This window comes from Styela clava, chromosome 7 (assembly GCF_964204865.1).
Source record: "Styela clava chromosome 7, kaStyClav1.hap1.2, whole genome shotgun sequence".
In the NCBI taxonomy this organism is placed as follows: Eukaryota; Metazoa; Chordata; class Ascidiacea; order Stolidobranchia; family Styelidae; genus Styela; species Styela clava.
The window spans coordinates 22,171,268-22,194,664 of NC_135256.1; the positions used below are offsets into that span (position 1 = coordinate 22,171,268).

At 34.8% G+C, this 23,397-nt stretch overlaps 3 protein-coding genes, 1 long non-coding RNA gene and 2 pseudogenes across 5 annotated transcripts; 5 read left to right on the forward strand and 1 right to left on the reverse strand.

Moving 5' to 3' along the window:
* The first annotated feature begins 880 nt into the window (after positions 1-880).
* On the forward strand, positions 881-4,391 carry LOC144425180 (uncharacterized). The gene is made up of 4 exons (XM_078114617.1): positions 881-1,239; positions 2,660-2,797; positions 3,202-3,297; positions 3,898-4,391. Exons 1-4 carry the CDS (start codon positions 1,188-1,190, stop codon positions 3,987-3,989), a joined length of 378 nt encoding a protein of 125 aa, XP_077970743.1. The 5' UTR covers positions 881-1,187; the 3' UTR covers positions 3,990-4,391.
* LOC120328315 (uncharacterized) lies at positions 3,427-12,019 on the reverse strand. Its single transcript, XM_039394760.2, has 13 exons — positions 11,595-12,019; positions 11,300-11,431; positions 10,827-10,979; positions 10,421-10,474; positions 10,121-10,349; positions 9,428-9,609; positions 9,202-9,273; positions 8,836-9,033; positions 8,051-8,125; positions 7,786-7,962; positions 7,513-7,558; positions 6,432-7,274; positions 3,427-4,358 (listed from the first exon to the last, which is right to left on the reverse strand). The coding sequence occupies exons 1-13, from the start codon at positions 11,817-11,819 to the stop codon at positions 4,321-4,323; spliced, it is 2,424 nt and encodes an 807-aa protein (XP_039250694.2). The 5' UTR covers positions 11,820-12,019; the 3' UTR covers positions 3,427-4,320.
* A 1,602-nt stretch (positions 12,020-13,621) lies between these two features.
* On the forward strand, positions 13,622-16,140 carry LOC144425144 (uncharacterized). Of its 2 annotated transcripts, none has more exons than XR_013477298.1 (3): positions 13,622-13,846; positions 14,360-14,431; positions 14,520-16,140. It is a non-coding gene; the product is annotated as an uncharacterized LOC144425144 (long non-coding RNA). The 2 variants fall into 2 exon arrangements; XR_013477297.1 differs by having other exon boundaries at positions 13,622-13,820.
* Positions 16,141-17,800: 1,660 nt separating this feature from the next.
* Positions 17,801-20,356, forward strand: LOC120327798 (pirin-like). Its single transcript, XM_078114355.1, has 2 exons — positions 17,801-17,953; positions 18,564-20,356. The coding sequence occupies exons 1-2, from the start codon at positions 17,923-17,925 to the stop codon at positions 19,442-19,444; spliced, it is 912 nt and encodes a 303-aa protein (XP_077970481.1). The 5' UTR covers positions 17,801-17,922; the 3' UTR covers positions 19,445-20,356.
* LOC120327799 (pirin pseudogene) lies at positions 20,356-21,905 on the forward strand (annotated as a pseudogene).
* Positions 21,906-21,928: 23 nt separating this feature from the next.
* LOC120328671 (pirin pseudogene) lies at positions 21,929-22,777 on the forward strand (annotated as a pseudogene).
* The last annotated feature ends 620 nt before the right edge of the window (positions 22,778-23,397 follow it).

The window sequence follows — 23,397 nt, forward strand, 5'->3', positions numbered from 1 at the left end:
CGAGGTTGACGAGGTGTAGCATTTAGAATAACAATGTGTAACAGTTTTTGAATTGAATTAAAAATTTTCAAAAGCTGATCATGTAAAACAACAATAATTACATACAAACTTATATTAAATTACCAAATAAACTAATTAATAATCTTGTGATCACAAGTATTTATACCATGCCAATAAAGCACTATGAGGCAAAGATTACCCTTAGCCAGCGAGAATCGATTGCGACATGTATGTAGGTCTGGAATTTTCCATTTGCAATTTTCATTTTGAGGAACTCACCATTAATAGTAGACATTGCCAATCTTTGAACTCACAACATTCGAAATATGAAACAATGCTCCACTATAAACGATGGACCAATGTAGCTTTTTTATTGTTCATATATTTTTCATCTTAATAGCAGCAATACGTCATAGGGTGATAATCAGTTCAGTTAGATGATCTCGTGAGATTTTCTGTGACTCCATTCACCTGTACATAACAATGTTTTACCTCTGTTTGATAATTCATCTTTAAATTTCACACGGTGATAAATGAATATTACTACTACTATACTATTCAATTAAAATACTTCATGCGCCCGGTAAGAACGCATTAGTGGGTTGGGTGTCTATTGTTTTGAATTCTTTCTACAACAAAATGAGCACGTGGGCATGGATACAAAACAAGTTCTAACGACTTCCGACTTGCCAACTAAGTCATTATCAAAATATACATGGCATTTATGTGAAATACCACATATGTAATATATATATATACTCGTCGAGCAGTACTGCTATTATAGTCAACGAATCTATTTGGGAAATAAATAGTTTGGGAAATAAATAGTTTTAGGCGTTTATTGAAGATGGTGGTTTATTGCGAATTATGGAATTACTTAATTTTTACTAAATATCTATATATAAAACTGATGTGAATGTGTAGAAGTAAACGTAAAGGATCAAAATATATATTCTCAGAATTCAAAAATGGTACAAAATTTACAATTAGATATTTCTACCTTTTGGGTTAAAAACTGAAAATGTTCACGAATAAACCACTAGGTTTGAATAAGGACATTTAAAATGAGTTTAGTTAACTATCCATTTATTATTGTAACTTTATTAACTATACTTTCTTGAGTTTCTTATATATATTTCTAGTTTTTAGTACTGCTTTGGATATAAACTCTAGTAGAAGTAATCAAAATGAGCAGAATCGCGATCACATACTTGCTGTTACTAGCAATATTTCAGGAAGGTAAATGTGTTCTTGTAGAATTGTTCACGGAAACACACTTAATTTTACATTTAAGATTAGTTCTCTAAACATAAAACATAACGCTTTAATAAACAACATGGTTACTTTATTACAAATAATTTCTTACTCTCCCTCCTAACATAACTAAAAATGAACTAGTAACCAAGGTAAGGCTAGATTCTACTACATTTTGAAGGGATCAGAATTTTCTCAATTCCGAATGTAGAGTATGTTTAAAGTGAAGATGTTATTTTATCAGCTAGTTGTAAGCAAGTATCAGTTGGTCATTTTGTAGATATCGCTCTTTGATCATTTGGAATGTTTTGAAGTATAGGTTACGGTAGCATATATACGGTTATTGGGAACTAATGCATAGGAGGTATTTACTGCCTTAATAATTATAGTGAGTGATTGCTGTTTAAAATGAATGAACATATATCATATACTTTTAACCATGTATAGTGGCCAGCCAGAGATTTTAATCCTGAACGTGATTCCTATAGCTTCTGTGTACAACAAAACGTCTACCATAAATTGCTGAGCATGTTTGCTTAACTACAAAGTTATAGAGCAATTTACTATGCAATTAATTCCCATTTTTTATTAAACCGTTTGTAGTGAGTCTAGTGAAACACCATTTACGCATTTGAATCACAAATTTGTATTTGACGTCGCATGTTCTCGTGTCCTGAGATGTCTGTTTTTTAGTTGAAATAATGTTTGCTTTGAATGTATATCGTATATCGTTAATATCGAAAAATTGACATACCGACGTATTGCTATCGGCGCTTTTTCATTGGTATCGAAAAAAAAGATTTTGGTACATCTCTAGTTTGAAGGGCTCCAAGATTTTCAACATGCGATGATAAATAAAATTAGACAGGAATCAATAACCAATAAAGAACTTAACTCGAACTCGTAACTTTGATGCACGACAATGTGGATTGATACAGGAGATTGAAGTTCACTGATCTTATATATATAAATATAGAGGTTTCGGAGTGTTAGGACAAAGGATTTCTGTCAAACAGAAGTTCGAAATAGATGAAATTAAATAATTTTGCGAATAGTGAAACATACCGTGGAAATCACGGAAAGCGCTGACATTACGATTTCAAATGCTCTGAGCATTTGCGCTTGCGTTCAACTTGAACGAGTAATTCCTAATGATTTTAGAACATGCAATTGGAAATTTTCAAAATAAAGCTAGGCTGAAAACGATCACCCAATCTTACCATTGGCTCCCCAATTTCCTTGAATATAAACCAACTTTTAAAGTAAAAGCCCTTTTGAGATTTAGATAGTAGTAAAGACTTTCCATTTTAGGATACGTCAGCTTAAGTAGGCTTGAGTAAATTGGATTTTTTGGAAATTTTTCGAACCCGACTTTACTAGATTTTAATATCTGAATCACATACAGGTCACGCTGTCAAATGTTATCTCTGTGTCAACTGCAAGACTGTAGACATGTACACCAACATCACTGTATGCACTGGGCCATCACCCATATACAACCCGAGAATGAACAATGCATGTGTCACATTCAAAGATAAATATGGTCCGTATAACAATTGTCTGTATCAGTCAATAGATTTTTACATGCAGTGCCAACTTATTTAAATGATTGTGGATTGGTTTCAGCTTGACAACTATACGAAACCTTTGTTTGTCATTTGCCTCACCACAGCATTAGAATATTACCCAATATTTAAAATTTTCTAGCTCGAGCGATGTCTTTCTCTATGTATGTATGTAAATGGCCAGACGATGTTAAAGTTACAAAATTCCCAGGATACAGAATATTATTCTGTTTGTTTTTAATTCGCTCAATAATAATATTAGTGTTGAAAATATTCACAGAAACAATAAACTTTCACAACCTACTCGCATAATATATCTGTGCGTAGTTCCACTTTAGAGTGCCTCGGTTTTTCGTTCACTCATTTTTATTTCTTTACTCAGGAAACGTGGTTCGAGGATGCGGTTGGTCAACAGGCAAATTTTGTGAAGAACGATATCAATCTATCGGCACTGGAGAATATTGCTACTGCCAATCAGGTAAATGAATCGTCACATATTGTTAACACGTCACAGTCACTCATGTACAGATGCACTGGTATGACGTTTAAAAAATACCAATAGGCTGATGAAGTCGGGCCATTAAAATAAGCCGATACCGACATTAAATTTGTTCAAGTTGACTTTTATTTTTGAAACAGATTTCCATATACAAGTATATTGTGCAATGAATGCCGTCGGCAATAGGCATAAAATATCTTAACAACATATTTCCAAAATCTCCTGATTTACTGAACATTTTATTTTGCTCTAGCTCACTTAGAAAGTGTTTTTAATTTAATTCAACGCCATTCTGAAAATATCAGCCTTCTAATAGCGTAATCTGATTTTATCCAAATACAAAGATTTCAATTACAGACGATATGATGATACATCTCTGCGACTGCGAACCAGTGAGTGGTCTCACGCAATCATTTATCGACGCATGAACTTATTTTAAACATCTACTGATATATATTGTAGTTGTAGTAATAGATAAACTATTTTGGCACCTTAAGAAAGCGATTGCCAATAGAGGCGATATCGAGAAAGTTTACAAGTAGAAAATAATAAAGCCATGTTTTGCCTATTTTGATACAGAATTGTGCAATGAATCCATCAAAATTGAATGCAACATTGTCGTGGCGTTGATCGCCCTGTGCTTGGGAATGCTACTGGTTATCCTTAACTAGATGACAAAGATGGACTGCAGGCAAAAGATAATATGCACACATATATATATATACTATCTTTATGCAATATCGTAATATTGTTATTTTTTTTTATGTTAAGACACACAAAAACTATATTTGAAAGTAACCTTCTAGGTAGGTAAATGCAATGCAGGCCTGCATGCTTGTATTAATATTAATCAAAATATAGTCATTCCATTTCTCGATAGCAGATGTGACTAGACTAAGTTGAAGTGGAATATTTAATTCTAGATAAATTTTTTGAACCACGCTAAAAAAATACATGACAATTTCTTATATATAGGGTTGTTGATGAACCGTATTCTTGTTTTCAAGTGTTGCCTCCTTCTGGTACAATTGAAATGTAATCTGTGAACAAAATAAACGTTTAATATCAAGTTAGCTGTATGAGATACTAAATGCCGTCATTTTGAATGAAGAACAAAGCTAAGTTAGATTAGTAAGGAATAAATTCGTAGAATCTTTTTCATGAATAATGAAAAATAACAAACACGTCGCTATAATATCGTTTTTTCAGCAAAAAATATCGAATTTATTTTACTCTCGGTGTGCGAAAGTAATTTTAGCCTTTCGAAAACACATCTTGGGACATACAAATGCTCTTTCTGGATTAGGGAAACAATCGTTTCCAAATTGCAATAACTAAAGATATTCTTCTGTTATTTTATTTATGAAATATGTATTGGTCGTCACGTTGTATAGTAAGTACACTTGATTTTAGAAATAGCTGACCACAAGTTTTCCATCACTAATTTGGAGTCTAGACTCTACTCTAGACCAGTGGTTCCCAAACTTTTTTGACCATCGCCCCCCTATAGTAGTTTATACAACTTCATCGCCCCCCTGTACTACAAAAAAATATAAAGTCAGAAACGAATATATTACAGAACAAATAAGAAGACAAATCATAGTTTATAGTGTTTTTTAATGAGATAGATGAGCTTGGTGTTCTTCAGCGAGTTTTTTATTGTATCTTAAATTACCCCGTTTACTGGTGAAAAGGTGATTTCGTTGTTTTAATAGCAAGAGTAGCACGGCTGAAAATCCCCTTTTTACCATATAATAGGTCGGAAATGAAAGAATCCAGAGTTCTACCTTACCAAACCTTCTACCAAAAATTAAGAAGTGATGAATCTCTCGAATAGAATATGAATTTTATTTCCTTATTGCTTTGCAATATATTCGAATATTTACTGCGCTATTGAACCCCTGCACTCAGCATCAACTTTTCTGCGTGTTTCCATTTGTCTAATTATAAATAAATTGTAGGCTCGTTAAACGAGTGGCTGTTCACTAAATTGTTGGGATATAGTATAATTCAGTATAAACGTGTCTCACGATAAATTCTGTTACGTAAAAAATGTAATTTACTCCTCGAGCGTAGATTATAAATAAAAAAAAATTCATCGTCAAAACCGCCGTTTGGATATTTCCCCGGGCATAGACTTCCTTGTTTACTTCGTGACATTGGCCAATCAGCAAGATGCAAAAAACGTAACAATGCCCCCTTTCCCATCCGCTCAGGCGCTCAGACACTCTCACTCAGACAGATTTTCAGGCGTGGTCGTGAACATTACCTCATTTTCGCGTTTTTGAATTATATTCGTCAGTTTTTAGTTGTTTTTCGGAAATTTGAATATAAATCAAATAAGTCAATGATTACTTTGTCTTTCTATGAGTTTCAGTTTAAATACAGCAATCTAAAATTAGTGTAGAAATATCTGTGATAGACTAGGCTAAAATTCTTTATCAGTACTTTTAAAAAACAGATTGTTAAATGGTGTGTATTAGAATGATAGTTTGAAACAAATACCCCATTTTACAGGCAACAACTCGCGAAACCACTCTTAAAATAAGTACCGAAAATTTTAAAATGGTAAAGTATATAGGAAGAATTTTCCGCTGTCAAAGGTCCGGGAAAGGTCCATTCAGTTAATCGTCCCGGGCCAGATTATTTTATTCCGGCCGTATTTTGCCGACCACTGGGATAGGCAAACTACCTTGCCTTACTGCGAAGACTAGACCAGAAATCCTTTCGCGTGTGATAATCGCCCACGTGATTCAAACCTGCGAATGCACACAGAGTACAGAATTAAGTTCGCCGAACATAAAACAGGTTTCGCAAAATCGCCCTCTTAGACTTTTTCGCCCCCCTCTGTATCGTTTTCGCCCACTGGGGGGCGATATCGCCCACTTTGGGAATCACTGCTCTAGACCACTGTGTCATTGGTGATAAGGTTTTAGAAAAGGTTCTCTTTTGTATCGAACTCACTAACAACAGATTATCTTATTTTACCAAATCATACCAAACCTATATAATGTCTCAAAGACAGGCACGGGTTCGAACTCACTAAATCCCACCACTACCTATAACACAATTTGCTACCTATATATATACGAAATTTTATCTAATATACAAACCGCCAATCGCATGAGTTCGGTTGAATGTAAATGGACCAGCAGCCGCCGTGTCAGGCCTTCCTGGGTTGTTTAAATCGACTTTGAAAGGATTGGATATTTTCTTCTGTCCGTTGATCTTAACCTCGTAAAACATAGTTGTTGCATTCTCGTTTGTCGGTACCGTTGGCGAAACGAATTGTATAGACTTTGTTATTCCCGGTGAATAAACATCTTCGCCGCGAAATTGTTGAGTGTCTGGCGCTGAAGAATTATCATTGCACCGACCAAGCGAGACTATAATTTCGTCACTTCGGGAAATTTCTAGAGTGTTCGTATCCACCACTGTAAGGTATCTGCCGGATTTTGCGGATTCTCTTATAGCATTCATTACACTTGTGTTGCTCATGTCATAAAACTTCGCAATAAAGTTGCCGCTGGTATTCAGGTACAAAACGGTTGTCAACTGGCGCTTCTTTTCTCTTACGGAAATAGCCAGAGCAACGGGAGAAAGTTCGGTGAGATTACAGTCAATCGTTGATTTATTTGCGATAACTTCATTATGTAAAACTATCCAAGCATCTTGCCGTTTCTGCAATACGTAAACGTTTTCCTCGGGAAAAACTTCCTGGGAAAAAGCGATATACCACATTTGGAGTTGACATTTAACGGGCTTGCGAATGCGGCAGTCACTAGGTTCAAATATCAGAACAGGTGAACGCCGGATGTATTCTTCTTCTGGCCATCCAACCGTGTCTTTGGCAACTTTTATAGATAATTCTGTATCTGATGTGACAGTTCCATTCTGAAATCCAATTGAGCACGCATCGTGATCCAGTTGTCCACCGCGCACTCCTATCACGGCAGCTGGGAATAGTGTAAAAATGAATATCAATTGATCAGTGTTGTTCATATACACATGCTGAAAATACACATGTTCAAGTTTTTTTGATAAGCCTATATTGCGTGCATTGAAGTAGATTATTCCATTCCCTATATATCGTACATAGTTATCTGCTTCAGGTCATTTAGCTTGTAGATCAGACTAAACTACACAATTTTTATACTTTTCTTTGTTGGTTTACTTAACTTTTGAATAACTTACTTCTTATCATATCTGTACCACATAAAAGAACATCGGCAAAGGAAATCTAGAAGAAAAAAAAATTATTATCTTCCGTTATACACTTTGAATTTATACCATTATACAGTTTATATTTATAGACTATATAATATAAGTAATATATCAACTTTTATATATTAAATAATATTAACTAACAAGATAAAAATCAAGTGCTACTTATACAAATGCTAAGACAGATATATCATGCAACCCGTGAATCACAATGTTTGTCTAATTCTCGATGAATCGGCATACCTCTTCACATGTTTCACGGAAAGTATCCAAAATACGACTGTGTAGATTCTCTCGAAACTTTTGTATAAAATTTTGCCCTCCCTGCTTTGGCGTTCTGTTGAAATATGCTAATGCATTATTCATTGCAAGTTCGTGATAATCCTTGACGGTTTGATGATCAAGTCTCTGTCCCCGTACCTAGAAGCAAAAAATTTCGGTATTTTATTGTCACCACTCGTCATGAATGTTTTTGTTAAATATACATTATATTATGCTCAACACTCGCCATATTTTGAAATTCCCTCTCGTACGACCTCCTTGCTCTCCTTACTGCTGTCTCGTTTTTATCACTGGATGCATTCTGGAAATATCATATAAGAAAGGTTGCAAAATTGCGGTGATGCAGGACATAAAACTATTTTGGTAACCAAGTCACAGAAAATATTTACATTCGATTGTTATACTATACAATGCCAACAATAAACACAATTTCAATATAAAATGCAACACAATTTGAGTTACACCCACGAATATCAACAATATTATCGCTAACAATATAGGTCAGATTGTTAGCGATTTCTACAATTGCGGCTTTTTGAGCACACAGATATAATAGATACGGGTTCGTCAACAGGAACTTCTGTATTGTCTGTATAAACTTTGGAATGAACCTTCTAGGATTGTTAGATTTATTTTGATAGGAAATTTTCCCTTTTTCAATGGGGCCAGCTGCGAAAACAAAGGTTAGTGGTGGCAACTATACACGCTATACATTGTCCCGACGCATGTGATGTGTGATGTAATCATTTATAATTATATTGCCCTCTGTACAGTGATGAATATGACGATGCAGTGCGTTCTAGGATCGAAATTGTGCGAACGTTACAGTGTTGTTCTTGTTAACAAAAACATTGAATATTAAAATATATTTTAATTTGCCACAAACTCTATTACGTATACTCTATTATTAAAGTAATATTTATGAATATCAACTAATTATTATGCCCCCAACAATAGTCTGTATTCTTATTCAAATGTGACACGAAAGAAAATTGGCAATTATTTACTCACATAAAATCTGTCGTTACTTCTACTGATTTCATTTTTAAACTCATGCAGGTCTTGTTCAAGAATCGTTTGATATCTTTCTTTCTGATCGTCGTGAACTCTACCAGCAGTTGCATTCATAAATTTCTGTATGGCGTCCTGAACTTTTTCATCACTGATTTCGGAAAATTCAACTTCATCAAGGGCGATTCCTTGAATTTCCTTCATATTTAGAGAAGAATATGTTCAAATTCAACTTGACTTTAATTAGTAATTGAATTTCACCAGAAGTGTCAAAGTCGTAACTTCTAAACTTGAAAAAATAAAAAGTGACTGATGCAGAGGAAGGTTAGACTGCACAGCGTCTTTTTTAGGATATGTATTTCTAACCTGTTCCAACGATTGCTTGAAGTAACTCCCACATTCCTCCACCAGTGGTTTATATCTTGTGTGTGAAGCAAGCTGCAAAAAAGTTTTGTTCAAAATTTCATAATAGAAAATTTATTTACATACAGCATGTAGCCGAACGCTAAAAATGGTTTTCAGTTGAACGAACGAATCGGAGATTTGAACAATCGAATCTACGCAAAAAGCAACCCGTTAGATCTGTTTTTACCTTTAGCAAACCGACGCAAAGATCTTTAACTCCCGAGAGTGCATCGTAACAAGCTTCAATATAATCTCCAAACTCTCGACATGTAACTTGCTTGCCGTTAACCCGTTTGATAACCAAATTATCTGGAGTTAAAACTCGATCCATCAAACGTTGCAGGTAGAATACAAAGGATTCGTTCAATTCTGCAAAAAATATAATATATAAATCAACATGAATTGTGTTATAAATGGTTCCATTACATTTGAACCCACGTACATTTGAACCCATGACAATTGCACCTGTATGCTATTGCACCTATGGAATTTTTTTTGTTTCACGGATAGTTAAACCCATACTAACCCTAACCCATGGGTTTTAGCACCCGCATATAGATTGAACCCGTGGATATACGCATGGGTTCAAATGTACATGGGTTCAAATGTACGGTCACCGTTATAAATATATAGTATGTTTCTGAGATATGCAATGTTATGATGTAGGCGTGAGATATTATATTATCATTTGCATTCCATTGCCTATAAAATAAGTATTTTGCAACTGTATTAATATAATTCTAAAACATCCAATTTCAGCAAAGATGAGACAGAAACCAGACACTGAAATGAGGCAAACTACGCGACAGACAAGCGCTATATTTTTAAGGATTCAAATTGAAAGCAAATATTATGTGTATATGTATACCAGTTTGCTGACCTTGGAATGCACCACTAAACTCGTCTTTCAGTTGTCTAACAGTAGCTTTTGATCCGGGATGTGGCAGTATAAAACAACTGACATCCGAAAAAGATTTTCGAAGCTTATCATGAATTGTGCGTTTAAATCCCATTCGAAATGTTTTTGAAAGGAACTGTGGGCCATCCTCATCACCTAACTTGCACGACATCGTACTTGTAGAATCTCGAACCAAAAAAAGAAGTTGTGTCTGAAAATAAAGTTGAAGCATTCATAACCACAACTTCCCTCTATTAAAAAACTTATTTTGTAAACATTTACCTCAAATATTCCTCCGCGTGCGGAATTCAACTCATCGTAGGCAGATATGAACGACTATAAACAATGAATTAATAACAATCAAAATAAATTAATATTACACGATGCAGCAACAATACTAAAATTCGATTCGATTCTACACAAGTTAATAATAGTCATTTACATATTAATTTAGGTATTGTGAGAGCGTGATAAATATCTGGCTATGCATTTGTTTCACTGAAAGTATATATATACTTTCATTATGCCTTGCCAAGCATTTTCCCCCTATTAAACTTTGTATACGAAGTTGGGACCAAAACGTCAATTTCGATTTTAATCCAAGTTTATTCAAAATTATGGGCAAGAAACAGACAAGTCATTAGGGTATGTATTGCAATCTAAGCTGGCACACTACTCTACAACCAACCTTTAGTGCGTAAACATCGCGATCTTGAATATCTTTTACTACGTTGATGATTTGAACAGAACTCAACAGAGTGGAGAGCGTGAACAAAAATGTTTGTACGTTTCCAGATCTTAAATCAGTTCCCTCACAGTCCAGCAAAAATATAGCGAGGTCCTGCAATAAAATTCATGCAACTTATCATTCAATTATAAGTCATAAAATACCATTAAATAATGATTTGTTTAATGTTGTGCTATAGCCATGGTGGCATACTACTCGAAGAAATTTCTCTGACTAGAAACTATTCACGACAGCGAGTGAATTTGTGAATAATAAATAAAAGTTACTGAAGGCATTAGAGGTAAAGTCACAAAATTTTTTTTTAAAAAAACAAAACCAGTGAAATTGGATTATCATCGTCGTTTAATCCAGCAAAGAACTAACTAAAGCTAACGAGTATAAAATAAAGTAATATTGGGAATTCTTGAGCAAACCTGTCCATCTCGACGAATAAGAATAGGTTTTTTAGTGATATGCATTCCGATAGTTTTCCGTTGAGTTTTTATTCCGTTAGCCCAATCAAAACATTTTCTCGGAGGGTTCGACTTTCGCGAACTGTGAGAGTCCTGTTAAAAGATTTTAACATGTAGTCGCATGTATACAATATAGTCAAAATTACGATACAATTTTGTAGCAAAAAATAATTGTTTTCTCACGAAAAAATACCAATAGGCAAGACGTAATGAGGTCGGATATGTTACTAAAATTGAGGTTACATTAAATGCATACCCTCGTTCCCAGAAGAAATTCATAAAAATGATTCAGATTCAATGACTTCCCACAATGCATCACGCCACACATGTTTATGATGACAGCTTTTGCTTCTGCAACTGATCTACCACAGAAAATTTCGCCTATAATTTGCCTGTCCAGTACATACTGGTCTCCATTTGGTCGAAGCAGTGGAACTGAAAGACGCTGACCAATCCTGGTTCTTCCGTTACGCATATTCATCGTGACCTTCACCTCAATCTTTAACCGAAAATAACTGTCAATTGGTGACTAATTAACATGAACGTACCAAAAATGGTAGTTGTTATATTATATACCAAATAAATATTCCACGTTATTCCATATTCTTTTAACTTTGCATGTGTTGCAAATTTATTTATCCCATACCCGACATTCCCCTAGAGCTGATAGGCGAACTGATTGTTCGAAAATTAGATTGTCATAATTCCTCGACAATACACAATCATGTAACAATACAAGTCTATTACGCCATACTAGTGTCATACATATTGAAAAACGAAACCTATTGATAGGATAAAGATTCGTAGAACACGAGTTTCACAATGCAGAACAGCCAATCAGTGTTTCTATCTTCGTTCCACTATGTATTATTAAAAATGGCGATCGAAATCTAATTTCTTCAATTAAGTTTCGATTATGTATGTATATCTCAAGTATCAAAAAAGCTATAGATGGACGACCACATGTCTGCAATATATATATATATATATATATATATATACCCACAACTGGCTTTGCACAGTTAGAGTTACTCGTGTTTAGTTTTGAATATGATTTGGTGATAAACAACAACGCAAATTCAAATTCTAATTTTCCGCGCATTTTGTTGTCCAAATTCACCAAAAATCAATTTGTACGGTTATTGCAATCAATTTTTGAATTTGTGGTCTTTATAAATCCTAATGCCTAGTAATACTTGGGATAACTGTTACTCATAAATTGGATTTTCTGGGGGTGCGATTGTTTTAAGCAGTGTACTGTAAAATACAAAGCAATCTTAATTTTAAGTATGCATATCCTGTGTTCGAGGCCAATATATGTTTCATCTTAGGCTTTACAGAGAATGACCTACCCCGATGATCGATGATTTTATGCGTTTACTGGCTGACCATCGACTAATTTAGAAACCGTTTTCTGGAAATATTGCCAAAAACTCATGCTTATGAAGTACGGTAGATACTTTTTACACGTATGTGACAATACAAACGTCGATAAATAATACAATATATATATATATACAAACAAATGTTATTACACCATCCCGTGTCACCCAAAGTGAAAACGAAACCAATTGGTACAGTTAAAAAAAAAGCACGAAATACACAAAACATCTGACCGCTTGTCCCTATTTTGTATTACCAATAAAAACAATCGCCTTTCAGACTAAAAGTTGGCAGTTAGTATGATAGTTGGGTTTGTTAGATTCAAGTTGTACCACACATCAACGTTCTAATCTTGATAATAATACTTTTATTTTATCAGCATATGCCACTTCGAAATAAACAAGGACAGAAGTGAATGTAGTGATGGTGGGTGATTTAAGGCTATTCTACTATCTATCTTTTTAGGCTAATATATATTGGATTTATAAGTATGTTCCTATCGGCGGCCCTGCGGCTGCATCCCCGTCGGCCCATGCGCTAATCCGACATGCGAAGATACATGTAGAAAAACTCTTTTAGAAAAAATAACGATGCCAAGTGGGAACCTTATATCTGGTGTCATTCGATCGAGTGTATTTCAAATACGGCATGCATTGTCAATTATTTCATAAAAGCAAAGGCACTGCTCAACATAGCAATCATGAGCACAAATCCGTTTCTCCTATATTTAACCTAGCTGAGCCAGTTTGAATAAGTGGTAAATTTAGGCAGTTAATTAAGGTCCTCACCTGTACAAAAGTTTCAAAAATTCCATTTTTTTATGGTTTTTGTTAAATATCAACCGAAATATCTAATTTCTAACGCAGTCGAAAGAAATGTTCGAACCAGTGGTATCTTGGTTTCACCAATGACATTAAACAACATGATGCGCAACTCCGGCATTTTTGGCCGAAGATCGTATTCGATAGCACGCTCCAATGCACATACTTGACGAGACGAAAACGAGCGGATGTGTGTTGCTTTCAAGGCATAGCACGAATGGTGTTCGAGCCTGCTTCGACAATTGTTGTGGTTTTTAATGATATGTGGAAAATTGAAGGTAAAAATAAATCGGAAAAAAGTAAGGTAAATACTATTGTTGTATATCACACCCGGGCATCGCACTGTTAAGTACATGCGGAAAAGCCAGCTTTTGTCAAATACTACGAAGTTATTAATTCAGTACGGTACGTAGTTGCCCATTTGCCGAAATTGCATATTTACTTACCCCTTATGGTTTCAAATAGTTCGTGCACCTCCATTTAGATTTTTTTAATCAGTGAGGATATATACTTATTTCTGTAACATACTATTGCTCATTCACTTTTATTTGCGTATTGGATCAACGGGTTGACAAGTTCACCTAAAATTTCACTCATACCGGTCTATATTGTATAGTCTGATCTCTCAGGTATTTGGAGCCACGAATGCTTATAATTTTCTGACTAAACCCCTTTATTAGTTGGTTTATATACCAAATTCAGTAAAACATTTTTTACAAAAAACATAAGATATTGGATGTATTAGCTTTTCCATTCTGAATCATATAGACTGCTTTATTTATTCTTAACGAAAATTAATACATCTCCTCTCCTACAGATGTGAAAGTTGTGGACAGACCTGTCTAAGCATTGTGAGACTCCTGCAGCACAAGAGGCAATAGCAATAATAGTGAGTATATCAATCAAGAAATTAGGCCGACATAAAACAAAACTTTCAACTATTCGTCTAACCTCAATTTCCTATTATTTATTCACAGGACAACTGTAGCTGAAGGGGCGATATCAGAGGTCTGGCGACATATCAGTGACAGTTTGATTCCAAGAAATATGATTAGAATACTCCATAAATGTTTGCAATAGAAGAACAACCTATGGAGGAATGCAAAGACATTTGACCCTCCGGTAAAGTTGTGTATGGCCCCTACATCCTGCAGGGCTTGAGGGAAATAACTAAAAATTCCAAAGCGTAAGATTGCATAAGCGGTCTTCTTTGTAAAAAGGCACAAAATATGCCAGACATACTTAAAACAGCTTTGAAAAATGAGGATTACGGTTCACTGACTACACCTGTGTTATATTTGGTTCATCAAATTTTGGTAGTACTATAGAAGAAATTCAGAAAAGGGTATAATCATGATTCATGATAAAATAATGTTATATATTTTGGACAACTTCAATCTAGACCAGGGATGTCAAACTCGCGGCCCCAGAGAACTTCCAGTGCGGCCCTCGAACGCTTAACAATAATTGTAATAGTATTTTGGAATTTTTTTTATTTAAATGTAAAAGATTTTTCAAACCTTTTAAAGTGAAATTGAATATTCACACAGAAAACAATTTACTGAAAGTAGTTTTAGAAAGTTAATTTTTTTTTGTTCACATTTTGACTCAATTAAGAATACACATCAAGCTAGCAAAAGAATACTGAATAAAACACTTGAGTGATTAAATTAAAGTACACGAAGAAGGTGGCATTTTCGAAGAAAATGGGAGTTGCAATATTTCTGCATTTCACAAAATTCTGAAGCACATTGTTTAATTTGTCATATTTCCATCAGTACAATGAAAAACACAATAAGCTCAGCAGTCAATATGACAAATTCGAAGACCAACTCCGAACAGAAAATTTTCATGTGTTTGTATATTAATATAAATATACAACGACTTAGTTACTAAAAATCAATATCAATAATAATTCAAGCAATCCTATGCCATGCAATGTAGCGTGAAATGTCTTGTCGAAAAAATCTGTCATTTGTTTTTTTACTGATCTATACATGAAATGATAAAAGTAACTTTTTTGCATTACTGGAATTAATTAAACTTTTGCAAAGATACAGATTAACCCATGATCATGTGACCTCGTTAGTTAGAGTTGGTACTATAAAATCATTTCAGCCTGGCCTTGGTATGCTGGTGACACAAAGAAGATGTCAAACGTCAGGACAAATGTAATTAAAAAACATTGAGTTTATACTGTAGTATTTTTGTTAATTTTAGGTTCATATATTTAGATTAAGTCATTTTTAGTGTATATATTATTCGTTCCTTAACCAAGGCTTGTTCAAAAATGATTTTGATGGTTGTACATGGAATTTTATACAGTAACTTGCAATAATAGTGGAATGCAAATATTAATATGTAATTGCATTTGAAATTAAAGAAAATAATGAAACTTAATCCAACTGATTAGTTGCATCACAATATATGTCACAAACTAAAACTATCTGAAAAATATCTCTCGAGTATACATTATCAAAAACTGTTTGCGGCCCTTTTTACAATTTCCAACATGCAATGCGGCTCTCGAAACCCATGAGTTTGACACCACTGATCTATTCTAGACGATTCAAGCATTGCTTTGGGAAATAATATCACTTCAATTAAATTGAAAAAAAATCTCGCTATATTAAATACAAAACCGTTGCTATCATAAAGGTAAACCAATTCAGCCACTCGGAATATATTGGCCTTCACAAAGCAATGGAGGCAGAATTGAGAGTTCATGAGCTATGAACTTTTGTTCTTTTCTTTGTCTTGAACTTTCCATACTCCACAGCCTCTATTAATTTTTTTTTAATTTTAATTACCATGTGATGGTCATACATACTGTATCTTTGTATTTTCTGTCATGATGTATTATCTCAATGTGTCAAACTTTTAATTAGTGTGTATATTTTGCTTGCAGATGACATGAATGTATTGTCTTGCTTATTACCTCAGCTTGGAGTATTGACAAGAAAAAAGTGCCCGTAAATTACGTAAAAAATGTTTAACTCTTTGATATAATCAGAATTCACATTTAATAGGAATTATAAACAGCCAACAATCAATGAGAATTATATGCAAAATTCCTCAGATTGAATTTGTCTTCTAAAATCGGAGGAAGGCAAAACATATAGGTAGTTTCCATTCACACAAGTCTTTCAAGAAGACTTGCTCGAGACAAACTAAATGAGCATCGTCAGGTGATTGGTAAGGCTGCAAGTTGAATCAGCCCTGCAATCTCCTGCATAGAAGATAATATTAATTAGCGAGCTATGAGCTAAATTCCTAAATTTAGACACAAACCTATCTACGAGACATTATGTACCAGTAATGTTACCTACGATTAACTGAATATGTAATATGTCTAATAAATCCACCTACTAAAACAAGTTCGATAGGTGCAAACTTTGTGTTATGGAATTGTATCACAGCACCTTTAAGAGAAGTAAAAACAGTTTTGCTGTTTTGTATGACAAAACCTCTTTAAATGAAATTTCAATGTTTAAGCGCAAACATTAAAATTACTAACTTTGAACTTTGTCATTATCTGCAAAATGTTTCACACAAATCTTTACGCTATCGCGTTTGTAATATTCTCTGATAAAAAAAAAACGTCTATGATGTTCAGAATTACTCTTTACAGCTTGTCTGCCATTCCAGCTCTCCAAATGAGCAAAACTTCTCAGATATAGAGATTATTTTCTTTCGTTACAGGCGCAAAAAGGCAGGTACTACACGTAAAGAAGACGCCGAGTAGCAAAAGCAATCGGAAAACCGTCGCGAAAGGCGACGAGAAATATGTGCATTGGAGCGTATCATGAAATACAATCTTTCGCATGTAGTCTTATGGAGTGACGTCAGAGTTGCCTATCATGTTGTTTAATGTCATTGGTTTCACCAGTTAGAGTAGACTCATCGTAAGAGCAGTAAGTAATAAGTCAGCGAAGCTCTGATTCGTTGACATAAAATGCCTTTATATTAGTCATATCACCACTTCGCAAATATGCGTGTTCATGATTAACAAGCAAAATACATTGTAAACAGGTTGCGGAGTGGACAGCCCGTTATCGCGTTATGACTGTACAAAATTGATTATGAGAAAACGCTCGGAAGAAATGCTCGAACCGGTATCTTGGGTTTATCAGTTGGACTTATAGAAATGCACTAATAAGTCAGCCGAGCTCTTGAAGCGGCCCCTATATTCGTCTCGTGACCATTGCACGCTAATGTGCATTTCGAAAATATGCATCGTCATGGTTAACAAGCAAAAATATATTGGAGGTCCCGACGTGACTGGACAGAATCGATTATACCAAAATGACGTCATGATGCGTTATTTGGAAATTTCGCCTATCATTTCTATAGATATTAAATAAGGATGATATATATTATATGGCACAGTTATCCCTAAAGTTTTGTGAAGGTAAGTTTGCTAGACTACAATCATAGGCACGGTCACGGCGCGATATGTGTGGTACCGTTACCGTATCTGTATCGTCTCAGTCTGTCACCTCCTGAGTACGGTCAGACGGTACATAACATAGCAAGCCCATATCGGTATCGAACATAGTCGTTTTAGTAGGTACATAGCTAGTTCGTAACTAAGTTACGGTAGGCCTACCGCACCGCTTTTTTATGCAGATTAACCCCAGTATTCACCACAAGACTCTGAAACTGCAATACACAATATGCAGTAGGACATAATGTCAGTACCTATGCCAAAGTATACCAGATCCAAAAATATGTCTTATGATATTTCATACAGATGTAACAATCCTTTTTTGTGCAGATTAACCCCAGTATTTACCACACTACTCTGACTGTCTGAAACTGCAATATGCTAGATATGCAGTAGGACATAACGTCAGTACCTATGTAAAAGTATACCAGATCCAAAGATATGTCTTATGGTATTTCATACAGATGTAAGCTGATGATAATGTCAAGTCTACATATTTTAGTTTTTCTATTTCAAATATCCCAACTTTGTCAAAGCACATTTGGTCAGTCTTGTGATGAATCTGTTTTTACAGACTGTAAAGAAACTTCAAATATACTATCGTCTAAGATGATTAGGAAGGTGAAAAATACTATACTCAGTGTGGAGCAAGCGGAAGGTGTTGGAGCCAGAGTTCGGCGGAGCGTTGGTGGAGCTCAGCTAAGAAACCTAGACCCATTCTTGCTTCTCGATGAATTCCGTGTGAAACCTCCTGCTGGTTTCCCCGAGCATCCACATAGAGGGTTTGAAACCGTTACATACATGCTCAATGGAAAGTTTACTCATGAAGATTTTTGTGGACACAAGGGCACTATTGGACCAGGTGATCTACAATGGATGACGGCTGGCAGGGGTATTGTCCACTCTGAAATGCCAGCAAAAGATACGGATGAAGGACATGGATTACAACTCTGGATAAATTTACGAAGCGCTGAAAAAATGTGTGAACCAGCCTATCAGGAGCTTGTTGCTGGTGACATTCCAAAGCCATCGAAAAATGGAGTTACTGTTGCTGTCATTTCTGGAGAATCTCTAGGTGTGAAATCGAAAGTTTATACGAGAACTCCAACAATGTATTTGGACTTCAAACTGGAAAGTGGGGCGAAAATTGAACAACCTGTACCCAAAGGTTGGACGGCCTTTGTTTACACTCTTTCAGGAGATTTGAGTATCTCTGGAACGGAGGTTGCGTCTCATCACACTGCTATTCTTGATGATGGGGAGTTTGTTGCGTTAGAAAATTTGGAAAAAGAGATTTCACATTTTGTTCTAGTTGCAGGACAACCGATCAATGAGCCGATTGTACAGCAGGGTCCTTTTGTAATGAATACGAGAGAGCAAATTAGCCAAGCAATTAACGATTTCCATAATGGTCAAAATGGCTTTGAGAAGGCTGCTTCCTGGAAAAGATCATGAAACGTTGATTTAATAACTCATATTCTAATACACAGAACGAAAATATATAAATTCATTTGTACTACTCATTTACTGCCTTCAATACAGCAAAATAAACTTCACAGACCTACCGGTAATCTAATTGGCCAGGCATGCGGCAATTTTTTATTGTTTCAGAATATATCATATAATTGAATTCTATATTGAATATTGTTATAGATGCTCAGTTCAATGACACAATCAGATGAGTGGAATTTCACATCACAATGTAACGTTTTTCATCTGCCAAGCAAAAATTGGTTGTCATGTCCATAACATAGTTGCTTTTCTATGTCAATAAAAATGATGGAGCTGAAAATTTAATTCTCTCATTAGGAATTAGGATCCCTCATTTTTTTGTAAATCCTAAATATATGCATGCTCATGTCTCTGGGTGAATAGAATTATTTAGACAATATTATACATTTGCACTTATCTTTATATAGTCTCAAATTCAGATTCAGACTATGCTTATATTGTTTTATATACAAATTGATTTTAGAAATGTTTTCAAGTAAATAATTCCAGTTCTATTTTTTGTATTCTGAAATTGTTAACCTATCATTTTTTATACGGTATTAGTCGTCTTAACGTAGTTTTTGTAATGAGACTATGTTTTGGATTTTGTCCTAGCCTTCTGGATTAATGATCTTTGGTTCAAGTTTTCTTATGGTGAGATCCTCTTACCCCACTCAGGGTGCAATAAATTATCCAAAATAAAGAAATATTGTTGTGTGTTCATACTCGTCATGAGCAGATTATGCTGGCAGTCAACGTTTGTGTCTGTTTGTGTAAATAACTTCTTGATATCAGTGATTTCACATGCAGATTTTTTTATATATTAAGCTAATTCTTGCATATATTTACTACTTCACAATTTTTATTTATCTTCAGCATTTTAATCTTATAGACGCACAATATGACTGTGTGTAGAAATGTTGCTAAAATAGTTGAGAGCATTGAAAAAATGGAAGGCGTTGGTGCCAAGGTATTTCGTGGCATAGGAAGTCGTACTCTACCTGCACTCGATCCTTTTTTGCTCTTTGACGAAGCCAAAATTAAACCTCCAGCAGGTTTTCCTCCCCATCCCCATAGAGGATTTCAAACAGTTTCTTATATTCTGAAAGGAAAGTTATCGCATGAGGATTTCTGTGGTCATAAGGGCCTATTGGGGCCAGGAGATATGCAATGGATGACTGCTGGTCGAGGTATAGTGCACTCTGAAATTCCATCAGTTGGAAGTACTGAAGAGGGGCATGGTCTGCAATTATGGATAAACTTACGAAGTGATGAAAAAATGTGTGAACCTGATTACCAAGAATTTTCCAGTAAAAAAATACCCAAGTCAAAATCGAATGGAGTTTCAGTCAATATTCTTTCTGGTGAAGCGCTAGGTGTGAAGTCAAAAATTAACACTCGAACACCAGCCATGTATCTAGATTTTAACTTTAAATCTGGGGCCAAGCATCAGCAACCCATACCCAAAGGATGGAATGCATTTACGTATACCCTGTCTGGGAATATCATGGTGGCTGGGCAGTCAGTACCTCCACACCACACTGCTATCCTCGAAGATGGAGATTTTGTAACACTTGCTAATGAATCATCAGAAAAATGCCGTTTCCTTCTCATTGCGGGGAAACCGCTAAACGAACCTGTTGCCAGGCATGGACCGTTTGTAATGAACACACAAGAACAAATAGATGAAGCTATCGCTGATTATCACAATTCTCGAAACGGATTTGAGAATGCACAATCATGGATACAAAGAGAGAACTCATAATCATTTATTATTAGTTGAACTGAGAAATTACTTTATTGCACTTATACAAATTTCAGAATAACCAAGTAAACATCTAATGATGTGTGAAATTTCTGGATATTACTATGTTAGATTATTGAAATTCAAATTATATATGAAAAACCTTAAATGATTATTCATCTATTCACATCTCCTTGCCACGCTTACTTGTCGGTCTTTTTTTTTTAATTTTTCAGATATTTATCACTGTTTTGTCCGTTTCTTTGTGATTAACTTGAAAAAAGTGGTAGAACGCCATACAAAAGTAAAATTCCATTTGATAATTAAATGTTTTTGTAACTCTTCGAAGAATGAGTTTCAAATGAATGCACTTTAGTTTCAGACCGTGTCACACCTATTTTTCAGTATTATTTTATATATATTTATCAATGTTTTGTTTGTTTCTTTGCAAATTTACTTAAAACAAGGTGGCAGAACACCATACAAAAGTGAAATTTCATTTCATATTACCCGTTTTTTAAACTCTTCGAAGAATGAATGCATTTCAGTTTCACGCTCACTTTTCAGGAATAAATTGTGATAAATAACCTTTTATAGGTATACCACTAACACATTATACATTGTTTTATCATGTAATTCATCACTTCATGGGCTTTTATAAAATAGATTATAGCCAGCCAACCTGTCAAGTGTCAAGCTAAATGATGACGGGTATTCGAACTGTTAAAGAAGTTGGGTTGATTGAAGAGTTTGTAAATGGAAACGAGTCTGGACGGTGCATTATTGGGGACAAAAATGTAACCTATCTTGATCCATTCTTACTTTTCGAAGACTCGAAAATGTCTCCTCCAGCTGGTTATCCAGATCATCCACACAGAGGATTTGAAGTCTTGTTTTATATTATTGGTGGAAAAGTCCGTCATGAAAATTTTTCTGGTTGTGATTCAATACTGGAACAAGGTGACATGCTGTTTATTTCTGCGGGCAAAGGTGTTATGCATTCAGAACTTCCTGTGGGAGAATCACACGAAGTTCAATTGTGGGTTAACATGAAAAATAATGACAAAATGTGTGATATGGCTTATCATGAAGTTTTAAAAAGTGATATCCCTACTAAAACAAAAGAGGGCATAACAGCAAAAGTATTGCTAGGCGAAGCATTGGGTACTAAGTCTGAAGTAAAAACTAGGACACCTGTTTCGTTTGTTGATTTTTTTCTGGAGCCAAACACTGCCTACAATCAAACTGTTCCAGAAAATTGGACTTGTCTTGTTTATGTTCTTGAAGGATGCATTGATGTTTCAGATACGAAAGTATTACAATATCATTGCGCATTCCTAAGCGAAGGATCATCAGTCACCTTTAGAAATGATTCTGGATGTAATTCTAGGTTTATTTTTGTGTCTGGACAGCCTGTGAATGAACCAGTGCACAGAAATGAACAATTTGTAATGAATACAAAGGAGCAGTTAGACCAAGCTATGATGGAATTCAAAGAGTTTAAAAATGGCTTTGAAAAAGGAAAAACTTGGAAAGGTTCTTCAAAAAGATAATCTCAAGTTTTTCGAATTTCCTTCTTGCTTTGCGAAGTATGCGGCAGCAATTCATGATGTATATTTCAAAAAATTCAACTTGCCAAGTTATTATGTTGCAGAGAATAATCATGCAAATATATTCGTGCGGTTCATAGGGTTTTGTCAACTTCTCATTGCTGGAATTATGCAAATATTCTAATTTAGATATTTAAGCTCTTGAATATACTTTTATCTACCTCTGAATACTCCTTCCAGTATAAAATAGCATACAAATTTGCATCATATTCCGATCCAAACAATGACTCCTCTAAACAGTGGTAAGATTATTACTTTGAGAGTCATGTGATATTCCTTAGTCATTCTCCAAATGTTTTTATTTTATTGGAAATTTTGCATTGTTACATTGATGTGCAATACAACTTTTTCATGTTAGTGGAAATATGTTTCTATATTGGTAATATTACCAAACATGGGTAATCCAATAATGTTAGGGTTTGGTGTCCAGGAGTGTAAAAGTTTATCGGTACAAATGTCCATTAGTAGAAATGCTGCCTACATGGGTGCAATCTGTATGTTGGTTACTAAAATCTGCGGGTGCAAAGGGTAGTTATAAAATAACTATGTCCCTTCTAAAATCG